Source organism: Pelophylax lessonae (genome assembly GCF_965119305.1).
Source record: "Pelophylax lessonae genome assembly, chromosome: 5".
In the NCBI taxonomy this organism is placed as follows: Eukaryota; Metazoa; Chordata; class Amphibia; order Anura; family Ranidae; genus Pelophylax; species Pelophylax lessonae.
In genome coordinates this window covers 823,819-839,033 of record NC_138772.1, presented here as the reverse complement: position 1 = coordinate 839,033, position 15,215 = coordinate 823,819, and the positions used below count along the sequence as shown (strand labels likewise).

Below are 15,215 nucleotides of genomic sequence, written 5' to 3'. Positions count from 1 at the left end.
AATGGATAGGATGGGGCCACATTGGATAACATGGGACCACATTGGATAGCATGGGACAACATTGGATGGGATGGAACCACATTGGATGGGATGGGACAACAATGGATGGAATGGGGCTACATTGGATGGGATAGGACCACATTGGATAGGATGGGATGGGACAACAATGGATGGAATGGGGCTACATTGGATGGGATAGGACCACATTGGATATAATGGGATGGGACAACAATGGATGGAATGGGGCTACATTGGATGGGAATAGGACCACATTGGATAGGATGGTGCCACGTTGGATGGGATAGGACCTCACTGAATGGGATGGAGACACAGCTGTTGTCACGAACCAGAAATGACCAGAAATGTGTGGACTGCCACAGTGAATATCAGCCATATATAGTGTAAAAGAATATAATTAATTTGAAAATAAGTGAATATCATAACTCTAAACACACCTCCAATAAAACCAGTCTGTGTTAAACAAACAAATAGGAACACACGATGAACAACTGCCCAAATTCCATTATATACAGCAAGCACAGAATGCAAAGCGTAGTCAGAACAGGGCCAGGGTCATACACGGGAGATCAAGCAGAGGGAGCTGGGAGCAAGACAGGATGGGGTAAAGGGTAACAGGAGACGGAGAGAGCAGGTGGGAAGGAATCAGGCTGCTGGGTCGGGGTCGGGGTCAAGGTCAGGGTCCAGGAACAGGAACATGACACATGATCACCGGACGCATGCCAGGGGCACATGGAGACAGAACACCAAGGCAGGAATGAAGAGCATATGTAGGGCTTAAATACACATCTTCTGGCTACTAAGAGACACCCGCTGGTGAACACTGGAACTGCAGCCTATGGATCTGGGAGCCACAGTGGCACCAATAGGTGAGCCCTTTCCTGACAGTAAGCCCACTTAAAGGAGTGGCCTCTGGACGCTCCAAACAGCCATAGCTGAAAGAGTCCATATAAAATAGTCATCTGTTAAACAAATCCAAAACAAAAGTTCCTCATAGGCTGAAATGCCAGGTTCTAAGCCAGATGCCCTGCTGCCGAGATCCATCAATAGGCAGAGTGTCCCACCGCCTGGGTCAGGTGACTGACTGGGTACCCCACCACTGGGGTCAAGCAACTGGTTGGGTGTCCTGCTGGCCAGATTCTCTGAGATGTACTGCATTAAATACTTCAAGTACCTCAAAACAGCAGGTACCCCAATGCTGGGGTCCCACTGGTTATTTGCAAACTTAAGCCCTGGGGTCATGTGACAATACAGGAACCCTGACACCGAAGTGTCTCATCATAACCATGTAGCTTGCCTGGTTTCCAGCACTTGCTCTGCACATAAAAAGCCACCTAGGTCTTTCCGAGGCACTGGTTACCCGACCTGGGTCCCCTAGTGCCCTGAAGCTTTGGCAATCACATCCGGATCATGGCAAGGCACAGAGAGTACTCTATCCCCAGGAGCTCACCGTGACCAGACTCATGAAGGCAAATGCAGCTACCAGTTACCAAAGGTATATCCAGGCCACCAGGCTTTGGTGCTATAGGAGCAACACACCTCCAGAGGGACTTCACCAAGGTAAACGTCAAGTGAATCTCAGGCCAAGCAGGTAACCCATATAAGGCACATGAAGACACAGAGCTTTCAGACCCATTCACAGGTGGACACTTAGCCTTTGCATGACAATCCAGCTGAGCATCTGGCATAGAGTCAGTAGAACCCAGCTGGGTAGTAGGTAGAGGATAATTAAGATCAGGCTGGTCATTGGTCAGAGGATCATTAGAGAGGGGCTGGACATTGAACATGGGACCATCAGGCTGGACATCTGGCACCAGATCATTAGAGGTAGCGGAAGGCGGGTCGTCAGATAGAGGATCATCAAGGGTAGACCTGTTTTCAGGCAGCAGACCATCAGAGGCAGGCAGGTTGTTGGGCACAGGACATCAAGAGGCAGGCTGGGCATTGGGCACCAGCCCCTTTGGCTGGGCAGCAGGGACCAGATCAGCAGGCTGGGCAGCAAGGACTGGATCAGCAGGCTGGGCAGCAGAAACCAGATCAGCAGGCTGGGCAGCAGGGACCGAATCAGCAGGCTGGGCAGCAGGGACCGGACCATCAGGCTGGGCAGCAGGGACCGGACCATCAGGCTGAGCAGCAGGGACCAGACCATCAGGCTGGGCAGCAGGCAGAGGACAATTAGGCTGGGCAGCAGGCAGAGGACAATTAGGCTGGGTGGCAGGCAGAGGACAATAAGGCTGGGCAGGAGGCAGAGGACAATCAGACTGGGCAGCAGGCAGAGGACAATCAGGCTGGGCGGCAGGCAGAGGCACATCAGGCTGGACGGCAGGCTAAGGCACTGTCAAGGTCTTACCTTGCCCTCCTGTTGGCAGCCATCTTGGGCATGTGCAGACTGCTGCCTCTTATAAACTCTGATTGCATCATCACTTGCCTGCTGCCTGGGTGTCGCACAGTGATGATGCTGCACACCTGACTATATCTATCACCTGATGAGAAGCAGTCCTTGCCCTTGCGTTTGTGCACCTAGCAGTTTTCTGTTCTCCATGTACCTCCGTGTATGACTTGGCTTGGCTGACGACTCTCCTGGCTCTCGACCCTGCATTGGCAGACGACCCCGCATCAGCAGACTATCCGCTTCTGGACTCTACCCGGGCTTGGATGACTACCCGCTTCTGGACTTGACCCCAGCTTATTCCTGATCTAGCTTCCTCACTCCTGCTGTGCCTGGGCGGCAGGCGGAGGCACATCAGGATGGGTGGCAGGCGGAGGCACATCAGGCTGAGCGGCAGGCAGAGGCAAATTAGACTGGGCAGCAGGCAAAGGGCCATCAAGGTCAGGAGGATAATCAGATTTGGGAATGTCAGAAGCCAGCCTAACCCCATTGGCAATCATAGAGGCATGATTGAGCAGATCGGCTGGCGTGGAAGCAGGACTGGATATTGGCAGAATTGTGCGAGTTGGGAAAATCTTCAGTTTCTGTTTGGGTTTAGCCACTGAGGTTCTGCATGTGAATGAAGGGCTGTTAGTAGGGGGAGCAGCTGATGAAAGAAAAGAGCTGAGAGATGGTGAAAAAGAGGGAGCAGTTGCTAAGGAGGATTTCTGTGGGATTGCTGCTGGCAGCGGCGAAGAGGCAGTCTTCAATGGGTTAGAGGTAATCTTCAGGCAGGGTAGGTGCAGCGAGTGGAAACAGAGTATTGACATATAGCTGGTAGCAGGGTATACTGGGCTGCAACTGTGGTTTCTGTGGATGATGGAGAGAGGGAGAACTGAGAAGACAGGTGTCTAGCAGCAGGAATGAATTGGTGAAAGCTGACTGAGGCTGAGTGCAATAGATCTGACCATGCTTGTAGTAATGGTTGAACAAAAATCAGTTTACACTCTGTTTGTCTGACAAGAGACTGCATTACGTTAATACACTCCACCAGGACCTGTTGGAAATAGTCCTCAAAAAAATAAGCCAAGTCATCCTCCAATACCCATACCAGTGTTTCTACCCGGCAGGGCCGGTGCTAAACTATTTTACGCCCTAGGCAAGACCAACTACTCGCTCCCCCCCAAAAAAATAAATAAAAAGGGAACGGGTTAAAAATGTCTCTATGTCGTACCCAGTGACCCTGATCTGATGGTTCCTCCATGTTATGCTGTTGTACCCAGTAACCCCCATATTCCTCCATGTCACACCTGGGGACCCTGATGTCCCTCTATGTCACACCTAGGGACCCTGATGTTTTTCCATGTCACATTCTGGGACCCCAATATTCCTCCATGTCTTGTTGTCATACCCACTGACCCTGATGTTCCTCCATGTGGCACCCAGGGACCCCCGTGTTCCTCCATGTCATGCTGTCATACCCAGTGACCCCAATGTTCCTATATGTCACCCCAGGGGCCCCTGATGTTCCTCCATGTCATACCCGGAGAGACCCTGATGTTTTTCCATGTCACGCCTGGGGACCCTGATGTTCCTCCATGTCACACCTGGGGACCTCAATCCCCCATGGCACACTCAGGGACCCCAATTCCTCATGGCACACCTGGTGACCCCGAACCCCTGTTACACCCGGTGACCCCTATACCCCATGTCACACCTGGGGACTCTGATTCCCCCTGGCACACCTGGTGACCCCAATTCCCTTTCACACCAGGGATCCTCCATGTCACACCCAGGGACACGGATCCCCTGTTCTGGGGACACTCACTGGGCAGAATGAAGAGAGCGGCCTGCACTCTCCCCTTCTTCACTGTGATCCTGCTGATTCCTTTTCCCAGGACACTCCTCTTCTGGACCACAGTGCTCACCACAGCTCCAACCGGCTCCTGGTGGAGGAAGAAGCAGCAGTCAGAGAGCTCCGCACATTCTTCATCACCAACCTCCTCAGACCATTCCGGTGCCTCGTCGGCCGTCGCGTCTGCTCCAGTAAAGGTGTCGCCCTCCAGTGCCTTGCTCCGGCTCAGGTTCAGCTCTCCTCCGCCCCCTGCTTAGTACCGACCCAGGGAAATGACGGCTGCCCACCAGCTCAATGCAGAGAATAACTTCCTGCCCGGGGGTTTAGGCCACTCAGCTCCAGCCGAAGAGGATCATCATGCAGGCAGCACTCTGTTGGGCTCCCTTCCTGCCTTCTGGGGCCCCCCCAAAGCCAAGGCTTGGTAGTTCCGCCACTGCCCCAGACACCTGGCATCTTCCTCTGTCCCTTCTTCCTCCCCCACTGCCGCCCCTCCCCTCAGCTCACAAGGATCATTAATAAAGGAGAGAGAGTGCCGACTCCTGGCTGCGCCCATAGGTGGCAATGCGCCCTAGGCGGCTGCCTAGTTTGCATAGTGGAAGCACCGGCCCTGCTACCCGGGCCATACGGAAGGGGGGGGGGAGAAAACACTACCTTTAGGAGTACTGGACAAAGCCAAACTACGCAAAAACCTGAATCAATGGCTGAACATCGCAAAACAACATTCTGCCCTGATCAACTCAGGAATGAGCAAGACAAATGCATTCAAACAGCTGATCTCTCACCCGATCCTTCAATATCTGGCAGCAGTATTCCTATTCCTTTGTCACTAGCAAAGAAAAGTAGACAACCTCCTCAGGATGCATCTTGCCAGAAACAACAGCAAAGCTAAGATAGCTTCCCTGTGGAGCCACTTCTGGTCAGGACTGGCCTTGGTGTTATGTCAGGAACCGGTGTGACCAGAAATGTGTGGACTGCCACAGAGAATATCAGGCACAAATATAGTGTAAAAGAATATAATTGATTGAAAATAGATGAACAACATAAATGTAAAATGCACTTCCAAAAAACCAAACAGTGTAGAAAAAAACAGATACAGTGATAGCGATAGCCCGTTCCTGGCGAACACTGGTGGTGCCGATCGAGTTGCTAAAGGCTAAGCAGACCTGGATCATTATAAATGAGAGGATGGTGGCCATGCTTCAAGACAAAATGCACCTCTTCGGGAAAACATGGGACCCCTGGGTGAGGTACCTCGCTGGCCCTCCCTGATCGGAGGGGATGCCTCCACTTAATGGGGTCACATAGTTTGTTTACAATTCCCAACCCCCGCGCTCTTGGATCTAGACGCCGACACTTTACTCTCCGCTTTCTTTCTCTCCTTCTTCGATCCTTTCTTCCCTCTCCAAATCTTTTTCCTATCTCTTCATCTTCTCTTTCAAATGCTCTACTACTGACATGGAAGTTAATAGACCAATGTTGTTCCTCGGCTACTGCATCTCGCAGTCACTGCCTATACTTGGCAAACAGGCAGCACCCCTGCTTAGACTGCGGATGGTGGACACCTTCACGGCTTGTCTTGGTATGGTGGGCTGGGGGTCGGGCAGGTCGCTCTCTCCCTCGGGACGCAGTATGTTATTATTATACAGGATTTATATAGCGCCAACAGTTTGCGCAGCGCTTTACAATGTGAGGGAAGACAATACAGTTATAATACAATTCAATACAGGAGGAACGGGAGGGCCCTGCTCGTTAGAGCTTACAATCTAGAAGTTCCCATTGTAACATCGGAAGGGGGAGTGGCGGGGCCCGGGCCGGCCAGCACAGAATCAGTTTACACTGAGGGGTTACACAATTTGCAGATGTTTATGTCACTGTTTTATTAACCACTTGCCGACCACCGCAAGTATATATACTGCGGCGGTCAGCCCCTCACAGGCAAAGTGACGTATATATACGTCACTAGCCTGTGAGGGTCTGGGGAGCGAGTGCGCGTCGCCTGAGGCGAGCTCCCGCTCCCGCGCGGTCACGGGCCCCCCTGCGCGTGTGACCGGCGGACCCGATGTCCGCCGGTCACTCTGCGATCGTCGGTGCAGAGGGAGAAAGGCAGGCGGCTGATGTAAACAAGCCGCCTGTCATTCTCCCCTGTGTAGAAACAGTGATCATACGGTTCTACTATGTAGGACCGTTGATCACTGTTCCTACAGCTCAAGCCACAGCCAATCACAGTTAGAATCACGCCCCTAGGGACACACACCACCCCTCCCTCTCAAATAAAGTTAACCCCTTCACTGCCAGTGTAATTTTACAGTAACAGTGCATGTGTATAGCACTGATTACTGTAGTAATGTCACTGGTAACCCCAAAAGTGTCAAAAATGTCAGTCAAGGGTCCGATCTGTCCGCCGCAATGTCGCAGTACTGCAAAACAAAATTGCAGATCGCCGCCATTACGCGTTAAAAAAAACAACAAAAATCTTTCCCTTTGTTAGTAGACGCAATAACTTTTGCGCAAACCAATCAAAATACGCTTTTGGGATTTTTTTTACCAAACATATGTAGCATAAAACAAATTGGCCGAAAATGTTAAAAAATTTTGATTTTTACATATTTTTTGGGGAAATTTCATACAAAAAAATGTGAAAAATATTGCTATTTTTGCAAAATTGACGCTCTTTTTTTGTTTATAGCGCATGATCAAAAAATCGCACAGGTGATCAAATACCACCAAAAGAAAGCTCTGTTTGTGGGAAAAAAAAGGATGTCAAATTCGTTTAGGTACAGCATCGCACGACCGCGCAATTGTCCGTTAAAGTCACGCAGTGCCGAATCGCAAAATACCCCCTGGTCAGGAAGGGGGTAAAATCTTCCGGGGCTTAAGTGGTTAACTTGAGCACCATGTCAATTGTTTTGAAAAGATCTTGTTCTTCTGTTCCATAGTCATAGACTATTTGCGGATTTTAAAATTAATAAAAATATTGAATTCTAAAAAAAACAAACAGATAAACAAATAGTGGCACATGATGAACAACTGCCCAAACCAAGTATATACAGCAAGCAGGGAATGCAGAGCATAGACATGACACAGAGAAAGAGATGTACACCGCTCAGGCAGTTGGAACTTCACAGGCAGCTATGGGTGCAGGACCTCGAATCGCCACCGCAGACAGGATACAAGAGAAATGGCTGCACGTGCGGCCATTGCGGCCTGTGCGGCCATTTCTCTTGTAAAGCGTAGTCATAACAGAGCCAGGGTCATACAAGGGAGATCAAGCAGAGAGAGCTGGCAGCAAGACAGGACAGGGAGAGGGTAAAAGGAGATGGAGAGAGCAGGTGGGAAGGAATCAGGCTGCAGGGTCCAGGAACAGGAAACAGGATCACAGGAACACAGGTCAGGGGCACATGGAGACAGAACACCAAGGCAGGAATGAAGAGCATGTGCAAGGCTTAAATACACCTCCTGCAACAAGCATCAGGTGATGACTGATTACATGGGATGATCTTCTGGCTGCTGAGAGATACACATTGGTGGACACGGGAACTGCAGCATTTGGATCTGGGAGCTACAGTGCCACCAGTAAAGCCCTGTACACACGTAGCGATCGTCTGCCGAACGTTCGGCCATCTTTTGTCCAGGGCTGTCCTGTCGGTTGAAAACTGCAAAAGACTGCACACAAATTTTTTCGGCCAACAACAGCTGACTGCAGAAGTGATGTCATGTGCTGGTTAACTTTCCGTGTGTTTTTTCTTTTCTGAGCATGCCCAGTCTTGCAAATCTGCTGATTGTCGGCCGAATTCTGTACTGACTGGCGAACAATCGGCCGTTCTGGTGACGGCCAACAAAAATTTTAGAGTCTGCATGACAGATTCTGTTCGGCCGAAAATGCGCTGTCGGCTGTCGGAAGCATCATACTAACAAGCTTACAATCGGCCGATCGGTCGGTGGCCAAATATTTACGGCCGACAATCGGTACGTGTGTACGGGGCTTTAGTGAGTCCTTTCCTGACAGCTCTACACTATTGTTTTGTTGGAGTAGATTTTTATCCATGACATTTTTTAAATGTCCCACATATGTGAATGGTATGTTATTTAATTACAGCTGTGACAGGACACTGTTGGAGAGGGTTAAAGGAAATCTGTACTGATAGAAATAAGGAGGCTGCCATTGCTGGGCTCTTCCTGAAAATTTTAATTGCCTCGCTATCCCTGACCTAAATACTTTCCAAGTCAATGACCTGGAACAAGGATTCACCACATCAGAAGAAAGCCAGAACTCTTGATTTGCCTACTTATCAGTGACTCATAAAGTGCTGAAGGCTTGCATCATAGCAGCCAAGTGACGAGGATTTACAAAAGTCGAGCTTAGTAATGACAGCCTGTGTATATTCTGAGTACATGATTTATTGGTGACATATAATGAACAGGTTGCACCATATAACATTACTCACTTTATAAAGCATTTATTTTGGCTTCTTTGAAGGTTTAAGAGATTTGGAATCTATTCCATAGAGAGTTCTCTATCTGTACCAAGTCACCTAACTAACATTACAGCCAGGAGAACATAAAATTCTGTAGAGAGTCCTCCATCAGTACCCAATCCTCTCATTATCCATGCAGAACTTTCCTGCTACCAATATTAAAGCAAGTTGAACATACCAGATCATAAGGAGTCCTCTATATGTGCCAAGTCCTCTCATCCCTTGCCCAGAGCGTTCCTTCTACCAATGTTACAGGCAGTAGAACATACTGGCCCATAGAGAGATCTCCACCTTATCAAATCTTCTCAAGCCCAACCAAGAGCATTCATTCTACCAATATTACAGCCAGAAGAACATAACGTTCAATAAAGAGTCCTCCATCTGGACAAAGTCCTCTCATCTCCTGCCCAGAACATTCTTTTACCAATATTAGGGCCAGTAAAACATACCGGCTCATAGAGAGAGAGAGATCTCCGCCTCATCAATTCTTCTCATGCCCCATCAAGAACATTAATTCTACCAGTATTAAACCTGAAAGAACATAGTCCTCTATTTGTACCAAGTCCTCTCATCTCCTGCCCAGGACATTCCTTCTACCAATGTTACAGGCAGTAGAACACACTTTGCGCATCATATAAATAAGTAGGGGACAGAGACCTGGATGGACGACCCACCAGCACGGCTCCCGTTAGCTACTGTTTTTGGCGTGTACGGTTCGCACAAGCCCATTGTGCTGATTCATGTGAGTGCAATTCTACTTTGAATGTGAATCAATTAAAGGATAATAGCAGTGTACACTTAGATGCCTCATTATCTTTATTCACATATCATGTCCATGGGATGGTGAGAGATCGATCCAGGAAGTGGCATTTTTTGAGGATTCAATGCTGGTTTAATGCTTCAGTGAGGTGAGAGGCCATCTGGTGGCTAAATGGTGGTGGTGTCACTTGCACTTTTATATGGAAACATCTATCAAGCGCTTTATTGAATTTTAAACCATGGTTATATTTATATTTTAGTGGACTTTTATGCACTTTACTTTGAATGCACTTTATGGACATTATATATTGCACCTAAGAGGAATATATATTGCACTGTAAGCGAGTTTATTGATTTATATGATGCACATTGTCACTTTATTTGATTTTATATAGCGCTGTATACATATTTGTCTATAGTTCATTTCTCTCGTTAGTGAAGGAGGTTCTATATAGCTGCTGTATATTCTTTATGTGTCCCAAATTATTGGGTCTTAACACTATACCACTTTATATTTAATTGCGCTGATTTACCTTTTTGCACAGTAGAACACACTTGCCCATAGAGAGATCTCCACCTTGTCAAATCTTCTCATGCTCCACCAAGATCATTCATTACACCAATATTACAGCCAGAAGAACATAACGTTTATTGGCGACAAAGTCCTCTCATCTCCTGCCTAGAACATTCTTTTACCAATATTAGGGCCAGGAAAACATACCGGCCCATGAAGAGATATTCGCCTTGTCAATTCTTCTCATGCCCCATCAAGAACATTAATTCTACCAATATTACACCTGAAAGAACATAGTCCTCTATTTGTACCAAGTTCTCTCATCTCTTGCCAAGGACATTCCTTCTACCAATGTTACAGGCAGTAGAACACACTGGTCCGTAGAGACACCATTGCCTCATCAAGTCCTCCCATGCTCCACCAAGAACATTTATTCTACCAGTATTACAACAACCAAAAGAACACAGTCCTCCATCAGTACCAACTCCTCGCATCTCCTGCCCAGAACATTACTTCTACCAATATTATAGGCAGTAGAACATACCAATCCATAGAGAGACCTCCGTCTTGTGAAGTCCTCTTATGCCCTATCAAGAGCATTCCTTCCACCAATATTATGGTGCGTAGAACATACTGGTACATAGAAAGTCCTCTGACCTACAACGTTCTCTCATACCCCACCCAGAACTTTACTTCTGCCAATATTACAATCAGACGTACATAACATTCCATAGACCAGGGATCCTCAAACTACGGCCCTCCCATGAGGCATTGGAAAACTCTGACATTCACAGACATGACTAGGCATGATGGGAATTGTAGTTCCTGAACAACTGGAGGGCCGTAGTTTGAAGACCCCCACGATAGACAATCCTCCACCTGTATCAAGTCCTTTCATTATCCGCTCAGAACACTCCTACCAATAATATAGGCAGTAGAAGATACTGGTCCATAGAGAGTCCTCCATCTGTACCAAGTATTTGGTCTTCTGGTCTATTGGGATGGAAGAGGGTCCAGTATACAGGGCTTACACTGTGTCCTGCTTATGTACACACCATCTATCAGCTGTCAGATGTGTCCATTACAGGTCCCCTAGAGGGTCCTCATGGAGCAATCACGGGGTCCCAGAAGGTTTAATTGGTGATGTTATGTCGGTGTCCCTATCGGTGGAAGGTCAAGTCGTTTAGGACCTGGTGTACAACCTTAATGTGTCTGTATTATACCATGGGATAGATAGTTCTGTACCTGCCGGACTGCCACTTCCCAAGGGAGGATGGAGATGGACTTCAGGCAGCTGGTGTGTGATGGGGTCATACCAGTACAGACAATGCACATGGGGGGCTTCTCTGTGCCTATGGCAGCCTTTATAATTGCCAATAAAAGGGATTGGGGAGCATTTCACAGGTATCACTCAGCAAGGAGCACTGACAATAATTATGAATCTTTCTCCCCCCCAGACATGTTTCTCCCCTCATGACATCTTCGCTATCTTTGGGGTCAATGAGACGGTGGGAATCTCTCCAGAGGAATTTCCAGACATCAGCACCAGCCTAATCCAACAGCAGCTCATCGGCCTCTGCCCAAAGACCACGCAAAGCAATGCCACTGACGAGCAACTGAGCATTGCTGAAAGTGAGTGACCGCATCAATACTGAGGGATGCTAAAGAGGGACAGCCACACCCGTCTCTGCACCACCAGAGCTTACAATCTAATGTCCCCCCACAGTCACACACTATTATTATTATACATTTATATAGTTCTGACATATACCGCAGTGCTGTACAGGGATCACTGAGCCAGTCACATCAGTCTCTGTACCAGAGGAGCTTACACTCTAATGTCCCCTCCCACACAGTCACACACTATTATTATTATTATTATACATTTATATAGCTCTGACATATACCTCAGTGCTGTACAGAGATCACTGAGAGAGTCACATCAGTCTATGTACCAGAGGAGCTTACACTCTAATGTCCCCTCCCCCCAGTCACATCAGTCTCTGTACCAGAGGAGCTTACACTCTAATGTCCCCTCCCCCACAGTGACACACTATTATGATTATACATTTATATAGCTCTGACATATACCTCAGAGCTGTAAAGAGAACACTGAGCCAGTCATATCAGTCTCTGTACCAAAGGAGCTTACACTCTAAGTATAAACATAGGACATTGGTCTGTTTGTGGTCCTGTTGTTGGTAAGTTGTTCCATTACATCATCATTACATCATCACTCTAGTGTCTATGCTATTGGAGGACTATATGGATATATTTGTTTTCTCCTCTCTGAGGACAATCCTTCTTATAATGTTTTATTTGCTGTGATTCTCTTCTCTTCCTCCCCGTCACACAGAGTATATTTACGCCAGTATTGCCACGCTGGTGGTGTGCCTGTGCTCCCTCTTCGGCATCACCATCCTTATCTGCACCACCTGCAGCAGCGTCTACCAGTATGTCATCCAGTTCTTCGTCAGCCTGGCAGTCGGATCTCTGACTGGAGACGCCATTCTGCACCTCATCCCGCAGGTAATGGTCAGAGGCCTCAGGCTGGAGGTTGGGGGGTAATGGGCAGGGGGCTGGAGTCTGGGCTGTCATACCACCACCATTCTACAAAGTAATCCCAGCCATTCATATCTATGCGCTACAAAGATTGCAGCCCCCATCGGCTTCACTGCATCAATGTATGTATTGGAGGCCAAGTTTACAATATTTGGCCAAATGGATGTGACCTCTTCCAATGATGGAGTTCAGGTGTCTCCAGTGAAGGGTCCTGGTAATTCTCCATCATACAAAGACAGTGTAGACAATTGTGTGCTCTTCCACCCTTGTGGTAACAGTTTGGTTTCTGTTCCACCATGACTGTGCCCCCTCCCCCCTGTGTACAAAGCCAGCTCCATAAAGACATGGTGTGACCAGTTTGGGGTGGAGGAGCTCGAGTGTCCTGCACAGAGCCCTGACCTCAACCCTACTGAACACTTTTCAGGTGAGGTGACTTGGGCTGTGAGTCAGGTCTTCTTATCCAACATCAATACTTGCCTTTACAATGTTCTGAGAACAAATTCCCACAGAAACCCTCTAAAATGTTGTAGGAAGCCATCCAAGAAGAGTGTAGCCATTTCCATGAAGAACAAAGATCATTTGAGCTCTGACCTCAATCCTACTGAACACCTTTGGGATAAATTGGAGCCCCAATTGTGAGCCAGGTCGTCTCATCCAACATCAGTATCCGACCTCACAAATTTCCACAGACACGCTCCAAAATCTCATGGAAAGACTTCCCAGATGAGTGGAGGGTGGTATAGCTACAAAGGGGGGGGGGAGGGATCCATTATAATGGCAATGGCAGGGGGTAGATTCCATATTAATGGCCATGGGGGTTGGGGGGGACTCCATTTTTTGTCCATGGTTGGGGGAGAGCTCCAAATTATTGGCCATGGGGACGGACAACTCCATAATAATGGCCATAGGAGTGGGAAACTCCAGTATTAATGACCATGGTTTGGTATGAGAGGTCCTACAAGTTTATTAGGTTTGCACAAAAAGATGGCTGTATAGTGTACCATATGTGTTAATGACCATAGGGAAGGGGGGCAACTCAATATAAATGGCCTTGGTTGGGGGCAACTCCATTTCAATCACCATGCTTGAGGACATCTCCATATTAATGGCCATAGTTGGGGTCAACGCCATATAAATGGCTTTGGTCCGGGGCAACTCCATATTAATGGCAACAGGGGAGGAACAACTCCCTATTAATGGCCATGGTTGGGACAACTCTATTTTATTGGCCATGGTTGGGGGCAACTTTCATTCTATTGGCCATGCTTGATGGCATCTCCATTTTATTGGCCCATTAATGGCCATGGTTGGGGCAACTCTATTTTATTGCCCATGGTTGGGGACAACAACATATTAATGGCCATGGTTGGGGCAACTCCATTTTATTGGCCAAGGTTGGAACAACTCAATATTAATGGCCATAGTTGGGGCAACTCCATTTTATTGGCCATGTTTAGGGACAACTCCATATCAATGGCAATGTTTGGGGACAACTCCATATCAATGGCCATAGTTGGGGACAACTCCATATAAATAGCCATGGTTGGGGACAACTCCATATTAATGGCAATGTTTAGGGACAGCTCTATATCAATAGCCATGTTTGGGAACAACTCCATATCAGTGGCCATGTTTGGGGACAACTCCATTTTATTGGCCAAGGTTGGGGACAACTCCATATTAACGGAAATTGTTGGGGGTAACTCCATTTTATTGGCCATGGTTGGGGACAACTCCATATTAATGGCAATGTTTAGGGACAGCTCTATATCAATAGCCATGTTTGGGAACAACTCCACATCAGTGGCCATGTTTGGGGACAACTCCATTTTATTGGCCAAGGTTGGGGACAACTCCATATTAACGGCAATTGTTGGGGACAACTCCATATTAATGTCCATGTTTAGGGACACCTCCATATCAATGGCCATGTTTGGGGACAAATCAATATCAATGGCTATGGTTGGGGACAACTCCATATTAATGGCCAAGGTTGGGGACAACTCCATATTAACAGCAATGGTTGGGGGCAACTCCATTTTATTGGCCATGGTTGGTGATAACTCCATTTTATTGGCCATGGTTGGGGACAACTCCATATTAATGCCCATGTTTAGGGACACCTCCATATCAATGGCCATGTTTGGGGACAAATCGATATCAATGGCTATGGTTGGGGATAACTCCATATTAATGGCCATGGTTGGGGACAACTCCGTATTAATGGCAATGTTTAGGGACAGCTCCATAACAATGGCCATGGTTGGGGACAACTCCTTTGTATTGGTCATGATTGGGGACAGCTCCATACCCATGCCTTACAAGTTCATATAGGTTTGCAGTGCACAAAGTTTTGGCCATATAGCGTACACATAGGAGTAGCAGTTATAGATTTGTTTTTTCCTGGAAAAAATACAAAATCCACGTTGGTGCACAATAAAAATATGTCAACACACATAAATGCACCAAGGGCAGACTTAATGGACCACTTGGTCTTTTTTCTGCCGTCACTTTTCTATGTACGTATGTATATTTAGCACCCTCCTAGATAGGTGCTAGCAGGAGGAATAGTTTGCTGTGCCTGCTTAACAGGGGAGTAGCAGGTAAATCATAGCCTTCTCCCATCTGCTTATCAGGGGAGCCTGATCAGTAGCTAGGACTGTT

General features: G+C 47.6%; 1 protein-coding gene across 1 annotated transcript in view; it reads left to right on the top strand.

Moving 5' to 3' along the window:
* The window catches only part of SLC39A4 (solute carrier family 39 member 4), a gene marked incomplete at its 3' end in the record, with an annotated part of 80,202 nt that overhangs the window by 37,262 nt on the left and 27,725 nt on the right, over window positions 1–15,215 (top strand). Inside the window, exons 5-6 of the mRNA XM_082258626.1 lie at window positions 11,447–11,621; window positions 12,346–12,518. Coding sequence (XP_082114752.1) covers window positions 11,447–11,621; window positions 12,346–12,518 — 348 coding nt within the window. The remainder of the gene's footprint in view (window positions 1–11,446; window positions 11,622–12,345; window positions 12,519–15,215) is intronic.